An 11,530-nucleotide genomic window follows, 5' to 3' on the forward strand; every position below is an offset into this window, starting at 1 on the left:
GCTCAGCAACACCACAAACCTCCTTTACGCTCTTAAATATTAACACAGCTATTCTCTTGATGTGAGATTCCTCATTATCATATGAATAAATGATTAATTGTCATCATACCAAGCAAGTGCAACTTTTATAACTCTATGAATCAGCACTGTGCCAAACCCTTCCAGAACAATAAGTGTTCAAGCATGTATTGCACTTTATTGCTTCCTTGATCGTTTAAAAAGACTCTCTGACAAACAACCATTTACACAGTCTTGAAAGTTTACTGTCAATGTACTGAGTAGTTCTGTACTTCGAAATGCAGACATACCTTCTTTCCCAGTTATTTAATGGTAGCTCTTTGGCAGAAAACTTCACAACTTGTCCAGAAAATGCTACTATTTGTGATGGGACATCTTGTGTATTACCAGAAGATACTTTTAATGAAACTTTGAGCGTAGTTTTAAGTACTGTTCTAACAATTATGCTGGCTTTGGTGATGTTCTCCATGGGCTGCAATGTGGTACTTAAGAATTTCTTGCACCACATAAAAAGACCCTGGGGTATTTTTGTGGGTTTCCTTTGCCAGTTTGGAATTATGCCTCTCACAGCCTTCTTACTATCTTTGGCCTTTAACATCCTTCCTATTCAAGCTGTCGTGGTGCTGATCATGGGATGCTGTCCAGGAGGCACAGCCTCCAATGTCATCGCCTACTGGGTGGATGGAGACATGGACCTAAGGTAAGAGCAGCCATTCTCTAAGTACTTCATGTGGCTCCTTACATTGTAAAGTCTGTCTTGAAAAGGACTGTCTCACCTGTCTGAATTTTTTCTTAGCCTCCTGGCACATGCATTTTGGAAGTTCTTCTTGTAAAGATGCTTAGTTACTGTAATAGCAGTAAATAAAAGCAGAATAACAAATATCCTTGGGAATATTTGTTCATTGGGAATTCATGCAGAACACATCACAACAGAATTGTGTACATTAGAAAATGTCTATATTGTAAAACTTCAGATCCTGCAGCAAATATCCTTTATGGAGACGGCTAAGACTAGATTATGAAAACTTTGCCCAAGTTAGAACTATTATTTTTCTTCCAAGTGAAAAAACAATATTAATAACATAGAATTTATTATAAGAATCCTCTGTACAAAATAGTGGCTATGCAATTGTTCTTAGAAAAAGAGCACTTGTGGAAAAATATTATTCCTCCTTTTGTGTTCTATACAATGAAAAGACAGGCATTGATTTTCTCTTTGGGAAGTAATACAAATGAATACCACTTGTAATAATTCTATCTGCTCCTTGAACTTTATGCAAAGTCTTCAAACTAAGGGAATATTTTACAGGCTAAAAGCCACTACATAAGGCAATCCCGCGTACTGGGGGCAATGAAAAAACTCCTTTGTGGCAAAGTGTGACGATCTGAATGACAGGGTGCTCTGAACTCGGAAGCAGATATGTAAGGCACCTAATCTGGCCTAGGACACCAAACACACAGGAGAATTAGCCCTACTCTTGATGCAAATTCCATGGGGGGTTCATTAACTCTAAGAACCTTTAAAAATGAGCCATCTTGTTATTTTTATATCCCGATTACTTTTCTCTAAAATAAACATAATCATTTCTCTCTTTCCCACAGAGTAACATAAATTGGAACATTCATCCCATTTATCATATGCCAGTCTGAACTAGAAATGGAAAAAATAATAGAAGTAAGAAAGATGTGGAGCTAGAGCAAATAGGCTAAGAATGTTAATGTTTGTAGCTTTAATACGACATTTTTCCATCCTTTGAAAATAGTGAACTTTTCTGTCACATACAGGTGTTAATGTAATACCAGCTTTCAAATTATGTATGAGGTCAGCTCTGCTAATCATCAGCTTCCTCACTGTAGAGGAAAGACCTATGATATTAAGAATCTGTAAGACACTTAATTTCAATTAATACAGGCCTAATGAACCACAGATGGAAAGATATCCAGTACAAGTCTGAAATTCTGTTCCAGTCTCTCCTCAGACGAATACAGTGAGCTAAACTATGCTTTCTCAGCTCAGTATTGTTCAGAGCTGCACCACTAAAATCTGTGGTAAAAATCCAAATTGATAATGCTATAAATATGAGTAGGGTTTCTATCCCATAATGCTGGCAGAAGGTGAAGTAAATTGGAAATGCCTTTAAAAGGTTATTCTTCAGGTAAAAACCTTTATCTTAAGAAGTCAAAGCCTTTTGGTCAGTACCTTTGTGACAAAGTTTCAGGGACCAGAGGGTATAAGAGGTAAGCAGATTGTCAACCTAAGCATCTTCTGTTCTCTATAGAATAGCACTAGAAGTAGTGTGGCTGGTTTCTGGAACCACTACAGTATTACAGAAAGCCTACCCATCATATCAGACAAGGTTTTGTTTTTAACTGGTAATATTTTATGTTTACACATTCAAATCCATGACCACTGTCTACATCCTACTTCAAAACATCACTGTGCAAATAGACCAGAACTTAGAGCAGGAATTAGTTTTATAATTGGTATTACAATCACAGTGAAGTGAAGTATGATGTTTCATACCTTTTTTAGTAGCTCACAAGCAGTTGATATCCTCTAATGCTTCCCATAGAAACATATTTTGATATTTCACAAAAACAACTGCTTCTGTGAGCACAGGGACTGGGGTTAGAGGATATCCAGACTTTGGAGAAAGATGTACATTCAGGGATAGTATAAAGATGCAGAAAATAGAGAGGTAGGAAAAATAAGATTTTTTATCCATTTGGGGCTTCATCAGACCCGAATTGTAGACCATGACTCTTTTTCTCTGTAAGAAATTTTTGTAAGAGCTGTCTTGCCAGAGGTTTCTGCAAAATCCTTTTCAATTACTCTAAAGAAGAGAGTGACAGGAACCAAAATTAATAAAAATATTCCTGTGTTTTCTGTATTAATTGTTCTATATTTCCCTGGATCTGCTCAGTTGTGGGTCAGGGTCAATAGTCCCTTTTCTGAGGACAAGCAGCACAAAAGAAAAACCAGAAGTGAGTCTCAGAAGGAAGCTTCCAAAGGCTCTTAACTAGAACCCTCTCTCAGTATTTTTATACCAGAAAAGTGATTTGCAGGCATAATTTTTATCCATTCTTTTCAGATTGTGACAGTTTCCTCCTTAGTTTGGATGTCTTGCCTTTTCCTCTTTCTTCATTCTGTAGCAGAATGCATATTTTTGTACAAGGTGTTTCAGAAAATAGAAATATCTTTGCATAAAGGAAGAAACAATACTTTGCTAAGCTTTGCTGAGCAGTTCTCAGCACCTATTCTTTGGCCTACAGCAAAACAAGCCAGAAAAGGGAATTTTATTGCATCAAACATCCTAGACAATGAAATATTTTTTTATGCTCTTGAATTCAGAGTGAAATTTGAACACTCTAGAACTGTTGGTGTAATGGAAAGCTCCATTTGGTGTTCATCTCTACCCCTGTGCAGCTTGCCATCCTCTCAGAAACCAGTCAGACAGGCAGCATACAGACAGACTTGCCAACAGACCTTCCCACTGACCACCTATCTGACTGATTCATTTGTACCAAAATTATGGTTCTGTGGCTGTAGAACACCTTGATATTTCATGCTCCTTTCTTTTCAGCAGAAGCCATTCCTTTCATTTGTCTTCTTTCTAGTCTGATATACAGGATAAATTGACTGCAGCCAGCAGCAATCCTTACCCAATCATTCGTAAGGTGTGAGGTGGTAATAAGAAAATGAGAAAGACTATGGGCTAGCATGAGATGAACTGTCACTGTAACCAATTTCTTTGCAGCATCAGTATGACAACTTGCTCCACACTGCTTGCAATGGGAATGATGCCACTTTGCCTCTTTATTTACACCAAGATGTGGACTGATTCTGATGCAATTGTACTCCCCTATGATAGCATTGGTGAGTCCGGTGAACCAGCTGCCCTTCTGACTGTCTATCCTCCCTCCAATGACAATTACCTTTATACCATCATCCTGCAGAGTTAGGAAGATATCACATCAGATTTTTTAAAATATTTTTCTTCCTACTTTCTAATAACCTTCATGGGAATTAGGTACCAGAAATCACTTCCCATCATCCACAAGACTTGAAATAATTATAAATATTGTACAGATATTTATCACAAGATTGTGTATGTTCTTCTTTCCAAGTGACTTTGAGACCTGTGTGATATTGGAATAAGAATATAGAATAATTCATATAGAAATAGTTGCTTCTTCTGGATGAAAGTGTTTGTAACAGCTTTAAGACACAATCCTGCAAAGCGCTAAATGCTGAGGTCATAATCTGGCAAAATACTTAAACACACGTGGATAATTAAGCAAGTGATTAAAACTACTGAGTCTCTTTGAAAAGCTGCAATCTACACTGCCAGGAGTGGCTTCATTTGACTTCCTGTCAAAAATCTCATCCAGCTACAAAGAGAAAATAGTTAAGGTATTTAGAAATACATGCTCCAGTGATTTGCAAAGCTGTGGCCCTAGTGCTTATCAAGTGCAGTTCCATGTTGTGCTAATCTTAAAAGCCAGCAGAATCACTTTCATATTCTTCAATTTCATTTCCCATTGTTCCTGGGAAAAAAAAAAATCGCATACTTTGCTTGTGCATTCAAAATAAATACTGGAGGGGCAAGGTCAAAACAAAAGGAGCTCTAAACCGGTTGTTGATATGGTGCAGTAGAGAAACACCTGCAGACAAAATGAACAGTTAATATAGCTACTCACATCACAGGATAGTGATGATTAGCACACTCAAATTTCTGTTTGCCTTTCTGATGCAGGTGAATAAGCATGTAGCTCGGCAGAATGGCAATTACTTTAACAGGCTGCCAAAGATAACAGACTCTATAGAAAAGCAAATGGGCAGGTGCAGGTAGAGTGTGCATGCGTGGTCTGGGGTGTGCATATCAGAAACATCCTCTGAAAGCTTGCTTGCTCCGTATCCCCAGCCACACCACATGATGCCTGTCCTGTCATGAACTTCTGCACCATACAAGGGCTTAATTTCTCTTTTCTTTTTTACAGGAATTTCTCTGCTAGCTCTCATAATTCCTGTTTCCCTTGGAATATTTGTTAACCACAAATGGCCTAGTAAAGCAAAAATTATACTTAAGGTAAGAGGCGTATATAAGGCTGAAGCGTAAGCAATTATGGGCAAAATATGGAATCAGTGGCACCACTGAAGCAGTACTTTGCTATTCATAGTATTAGTATCTGACTTTATAAGAACCAGGAAGTTTTCAGCAGAAAACAAATGAGACATTGTGGAAATATATTGCTTTCACCCTGCACAAACATGTATGAGTTGCATAGATTATTAGAAACCATCATTATCTAAAGAGCCTACTTTTGTCTTTGGCTAGTTAGTAATTGAGTTCAGTATATAATGTAAACTGAAATTGAAAGGAAAATCATTCAGGTCAATTGGAAGAAGTTTTTCTCTGCAAAACAATAAAAAATAAAACCATTCTGCGTCAAAAAACCTTTATTCTTTTAAACCAGTGTGTTGATTTTTTTATGGTTCAATTTTGAGTGGGAAGTTAATTTTTATTAAAAAAAATAAATTGAGAATATTCCAACTCTTAAAAAAATACAAATTTATTCACAAAATACAGCTATCTTTGCAAGATGGTTTCATATGCATCAAAAATATAAGGGTTTTGGCAAAAGCTGTTCTCATCAAAATAAAATAATAATAATAATAATAATAATAATAATTTAGTTGTATTTAAGGTAATAGTGAATTAATCATTCTGAACATTTGGTTGCTAAATGTGCTGAGGCCCCTTGACCTCTTTTAACCCTTCTTAGTTAACAGATATATTATCTAAATTTTCTTAAAGAAAACTACTCTGTCCATTTGTTATTCTACCTATCTTTTGTTATCATTTCTTTTCTATCAGCTCAGGCAGCACAGAACAAAAATAATACCTTCTTTAGTCAATTCTTTTTCTTAAACTGCTAGCTTATCATGTTGTATTTTTAAATGCACTTATTATGAACTTGGATGCTATTGAGAACTAATTGCAAAACAGTACTATTTCTGTTTAATCAGTTAAGGGAAAAACGTGGACTTGCACTCACATGAAAAGAAACTCTACTTGATCTCTCGGCAAAGCACCATTTCATCCTCTTTCTTACTGAGTGGGTGAGCAACCCATAGAATGGTCCATTGACAATTTACTTTACGCAGGACAATGAAGCACCAAGGGAAGATTGAACCATAGCTGTCAGATTAAGACTCGTATAGTGAGAAATTGAGATAAGAGCACAAAGACAATGTGCCAGGTGAAATAGAGGAGCTTGTCATGGACTGATCATGTTTCTTCTTCCTAGGTGCACGTGGTTAATAGCTCAGCCAAACAAAAGCACTTGTTCACTCAGCGTTCTTAAAAAGGCTTCAGCCAAAGACTGATGAAACCAGTAAAATGGAAATACATGTTTTAGTTGAGAAATAGATTCTCCTAAGCTTAGCCTGAGAAGTCTGGCACTGGGATCCCTGGCAAGATATGCCATAACAGCAGACATTTCACTGAGAAGAGAATGAGTTATGACTTTTTTTTGGCAGGCAGCAGTAAAGATATCGGTACACTCAGCCACGGGAAATAAGATCAACTTCAGTGATTAGGTCTATGTAGAAGTGTTATACAACCTCACAACCAGTTTTCAAGCGTGAATTTTCAGCCACGTTAAAGATTTACTCCTGTACTTGGCAAATAATTTCCTATCACTAACTAACAATCTAGCGTCTAGTTAGCATACACTGTAATAAAAGCCCCAGAATGTGTTTACCCAAGGGTGAGGAGGAAAATGCATTATTCTACCTGTTTGGCTATCGGTTTCCCAACAACTCTGGGGAAATTTTTCTGATATGTGCACTATTCCTCGTTTACATCACACCTGTGAAATTATTTTTAATATCAGTTCTAAGTACAATAGCCACAGCTTCAAAACACTAGCTTTACAGGTATCTGCTATAGATAAATATACTAACTGTGCCTTGATCTATATCTGTAGTCACACCTTGAAGTACATCTTAAGTCTCTTGTTCGGGAAAAATGGCAGCTATCTAATCTCTCTTCCTGCTGTGAATTGTATTGCTGTAAACATTGGATTTTGTGTTTAGTAAGATGTTTCAGTGACTCAGAGACACTCACAGGCATGTTTGACACCATGTTTGGTGACATGCCATTAAATTTCACTGGGCTCTCCTATTCATGCAGTCCTTACTCTTTCCCTTCACAGGTCGGTTCCATTGTGGGAGCAGTACTCATTGTGCTCATTGCTGTGGTTGGGGGAATACTCTACAAAGGCTCCTGGGTTATCACACCCAAATTATGGATCATTGGCACCATATTTCCAGCAGCTGGCTATTCTTTAGGATTTCTGTTGGCTCGCCTAGCTGGTCTGTCTTGGCACAGGTATGGAATTCTCCGTGACGAAGACCCGTGGGCTTTTTTCAGCTGTGTAAAAAGTTTTTATGTAATGATTGATCAGTGCTAGGAATGTTCCCTAAATATTAGTTATGTTACAGTCATTCATTATCCAACCCTGTTTCTGGAATAGTATGTGGAGATAAAACTTTTATTGCAGATTCTGTTTATTGCAGATTCTAAGATTTCCTCCAGTCCTTCATATGTCTTTCCCTTGTTTGTCCCCTGTGTTACACTGCAAAGAAGCAAAACAGAACTGATTTGTAAGTGGGTTGGGACTGCAGTAAAATTTCTTATGAAGACACAGCAATCTACAATTTAGAACATCATTACAAGAAAGGGAGACAGTGAGTGCCCCTTATGGCTTGAAGGGGGATCACAGTCCTTTACAACTGCTGAAATATGTGACCTGGTGGTAACAGCTGTATGACTTGTGGACTGTTTTGTTGACTGTGTGAACTGAAAGGTACAATTTTCTTAGTTATCCGTTACTGCATGTTTCTTGCTTATCCAGATCACTAAAAAGCATAAGGACCCACAGGTTGCTATTTCACAGCTGTCTTTGTATTATTTTCTTTAGATGTCGTACAGTGTCTCTGGAAACAGGCATGCAAAATACTCAGCTATGTTCAACTATAGTACAGCTCTCATTCACTCCTGAACAACTTGAACTGATGTTTACTTTCCCACTCATCTACAGCATTTTCCAGCTGTTGTTTGCGCTGCTAATTTTAGGAGGTATAGTTACTTTCTATTATAGCACTATAATTATCATTATTTTGATTATCAGTTTAATTTTGCATGCATATGGAGAAAACAAGAGGGGATAAAAATAATCAAGTGCAAAATACTTCAATAAATTATGACCCAAATGATTACAGGGTTGTGTACATAATCAGGAAGATACCAGGCTCAGTTCAAGATTAGAAAGGCCCTTCTTTTAGCACAAGGAAGGGGGTATCCACCACCTACAGCTGGGCATATGAGAACACTGAACATGGGATTGTTGTTACACGTGGCTGAGGAAGGCCAAATGCATCTTCTTCCACTAATCCAGGCTGTCTGTGCATAAAACTGCCCAGCAGGGCCATCCCCACAACCATGCACAAATCTCTTTCCCACCAGCTGTTGAGAGAACAGGCACCAGTTTCATCAATAATGTGAGAAAATATCTTCCAATAGAGGCAAAGTCACTTTTTACTCCCACACACACTTGAATTTCACTGCTGCTCCTACAACTAACCTAACAAAGGTTGGGACCTTGTTCCTGTTAGTTACACATAAAACCAGCTGTGACTATCAAGTTCCCACTCCCAAACTAGCCGTCCTCTCTGTCAGGAAATGGGGTGGGGACAGATGAAGCACTTTGTCCCAGCTCTGCCAAGCAGGACTCACGTAGAGGTAAGGGTCAATTCCTCAGGCCCAGCCAAGAGCCCAAACGCTTTCCAAGGGAGACTGGCAGTACTTTTAAAAGTCACTGCACAATACAGGAACACAAAGCAATCAAACACCAAATGCAGAATTTAAACTGTTAAAATCTCTAAATATAGTTTTCCAGTGATGAGTGACACAAAATAATGAAACATAACTTTAAAGAAACTATGTAGATGGGTTGGAATGTTTCAGCAGTATGAGGAAAGAAAATGTTGCATGGCTATATGTTACTACAGTACCTTTTTCAGGCAATTTTTGTAATTTCTATATTTAATACAAAACATATATTGATTCCCAGGGTACCGTCTTTACAGAAGATACCATGTCAAAACAAAGACAGATGTCGAGAAAACAGAGCAAAAAGAGGATTCAACAACAAATGCTAAAATAAATGGAGGATTTGTATCAAATGAGACCAAATAGATACTTACCTCTGCTCCCACTAGCTGGAAAGATATTAAATATGTGGTTTACTTAAAACTTTTTTTTCACATGCTGTTGGTTTGTGGAAATATTTAACAAAAGAAGTTCTGCTGATATTTTGCAGTAAGATTTTAAAATTATTAACTTAAGAAAGATTTCTACTTTGATTTTGAGCATGGTTCCTGCCACAATTGTAGAATCTGGTTTTGAAGCTAATTCTCCAAAAATATGTAATGTTTTATTCTGGCTTATTTAAAGAAAGGCAGAATAAAGGTGGGCTATTGCTGAAAAACAAGCAGATGTATGTAATGCCAAATCCAGCCCATTGTCCTGCAAATCCATCTGCTAGTTTCAGCCCTCACACTAAAGAAAGAGAAATCCTGTGAAAGTGCCTGAGCAGCAATAGGAGTTGATGTGGAAGATCTGATAAGGCTGAATATGAATCAACGATGAAATTGGAACAAGCCAATAGTGAAATAAAAGTTTCATTCAGGTCAGTGTGGGCAGGCTAAAGTCATTGCACCTTATTAATTGCTTGAACATTAATTTATTCTAAAGCTATAATTTTAGTAAGTATGAGGTACCTCATGGCTCTTTTTTTTTTCCCAGAGTAATAGAAAGTAACAGCTTTGCATCTTCAGTCTGGGTCTTTTGGGTGCTGGAAACATGAAAAGAGAGACAAAAGTGAGGACATAAGCCTTGAGAAATTTTAGTGTGACAGCTGCATACAAAAGGGCAAGCAGAGATTCTGGAAGTACAAGAAATTGCCAGCTTTTGCACTAAAAGGAAGGCATTTGAAAACCAAATAAAACTGTCCCTGGTTCATCCAGGACTACTTTCACCAATCTTAACCATGAGACAGCAGTGCTTGTAAAGAGCTATATATTTTTGTTATTTTATGAACTCAATAAAATTGAACTTACCAGATGTCTGTGACATGTAGAGACTGATGTAGTTGATAACTTTCAGATTTTATTTATATGAGTCACTAATAGAAATAATTGGTTATACAAATATATTATTTGTCTCTGAAATTTCAAGAGTACATATAGAAACCTGTCCTAAGTGTGTGGAGAAAACGAGTATAATTCTAAGCGAAACAGTGCAGTAAATTGCAGCTGTAATTTTTTATGGATACATTCAGTAACATTAGTTCTGTAGCTTGTATGTAAGGAAAACATCCAGAGAACTTAATATGAATCAGTGAGAGTCTGTTGGACCAAAAAATTCAAGAATGAGCCAACTATCAACACACAGAAAGTATCCACCTTTCTGTCATATTCAAGTGGACCTTCCAAAATGTTGTGAGTTAATGTGGTAGGTTTTTTTACAAACAAAGCTGAAACTGTGGAGTTTAAGTTCCCAATGTGTAGTTTTCCACTGCTGCAGAAATGTGCCCAGTATTAAACAAAGAATAAATTATTTCTATCCACCATCTGTGGGGGAAAGGGTCTTGAAATGTTCCTGAGTTCCGGGGGGCCTGAAGCTGCTTTACTTTTGGGAGGGAGTTCCAAATGGTCAGACCCTCCAAGGAGGAGTTCAACACTTAGTGGTGTTTAGCACACAACAAGGCATACTTTGTTTTATGGAACAAAGATTAAACAGAACAATGTGGTGAAGACTGTTATGGAGGAATCATAAATGTGGAATGGTATATTCATTGAGAAAAGGATAAACTGTTGTTTGTGACATCTGTTCTAAAAAACCTATTGTCTTGATCCTTCAACGATGAAAAAATGGACAGCAGAAGTTAGTTAGGGTCATGTCTTTCTTACACACCAAGCTGCTATTATTCCTCCATACTGAACTTCAATGTTTCTGTGAATATTTTAGGCAAATTTTGAAACGTATCAAAGAATAATTTTTTGTCTTGCTTATATTATGTGTGTGTGTGTATTTAATGCAACTGTATAAACATTGAACCGAATAAAGTCAGAAACTATTTATAATTTTGCCCACTGGAGTAATTTAAGGTGGAAGGAATTGAGACAAAAACCTAACATACAGACAGAGTTTATAACTTTGAGATGTAACAAAAACAACTCAGATTATGTGTGAAATGGATATGTTTAAAAATCATAGAATCATAGAACAGTTTGGCTTGGAAGGGACCTTGAAAGTCATCTAGTTCAACCCCTGTGCAATAAGCAGAAACATCTTCAACTAGATCAGGTTGCTCAGAGCCTCGTCCAACCTGGCCAATACTTTCCATGGATGAGGCATCTACCAGTTCTTTGGGCAACACA

General features: G+C 37.3%; 1 protein-coding gene across 3 annotated transcripts; it reads left to right on the forward strand.

Moving 5' to 3' along the window:
* Positions 1 to 215: 215 nt before the first annotated feature.
* On the forward strand, positions 216 to 11,230 carry SLC10A2 (solute carrier family 10 member 2). Of its 3 annotated transcripts, none has more exons than XM_027650406.1 (6): positions 216 to 718; positions 3,777 to 3,895; positions 5,020 to 5,108; positions 7,240 to 7,415; positions 8,008 to 8,165; positions 9,160 to 11,230. In XM_027650406.1, exons 1-6 carry the CDS (start codon positions 297 to 299, stop codon positions 9,282 to 9,284), a joined length of 1,089 nt encoding a protein of 362 aa, XP_027506207.1. In that variant the 5' UTR covers positions 216 to 296; the 3' UTR covers positions 9,285 to 11,230. The 3 variants fall into 3 exon arrangements, with proteins under 3 accessions (XP_027506207.1, XP_027506216.1, XP_027506223.1); XM_027650415.1 differs by having other exon boundaries at positions 8,128 to 8,165; XM_027650422.1 differs by lacking the exons at positions 8,008 to 8,165; positions 9,160 to 11,230 and adding an exon at positions 7,588 to 7,994.
* Positions 11,231 to 11,530: the final 300 nt, after the last annotated feature.

This window comes from Corapipo altera, unplaced genomic scaffold (assembly GCF_003945725.1).
Source record: "Corapipo altera isolate COAL_440 unplaced genomic scaffold, ASM394572v1 0, whole genome shotgun sequence".
Lineage (NCBI taxonomy): Eukaryota > Metazoa > Chordata > Aves > Passeriformes > Pipridae > Corapipo > Corapipo altera.

What these genes read in the sequence shown, in the direction of transcription:
- SLC10A2 (XM_027650406.1), top strand. Translation starts at nt 297, where the DNA reads ATGCAGACATACCTTCTTTCCCAGTTATTTAATGGTAGCTCTTTGGCA. An exon ending in GATGGAGACATGGACCTAAG is followed by an intron (nt 719 to 3,776) that starts GTAAGAGCAGCC and finishes ATTTCTTTGCAG; the next exon opens with CATCAGTATGACAACTTGCT. An exon ending in AAGCAAAAATTATACTTAAG is followed by an intron (nt 5,109 to 7,239) that starts GTAAGAGGCGTA and finishes TTCCCTTCACAG; the next exon opens with GTCGGTTCCATTGTGGGAGC.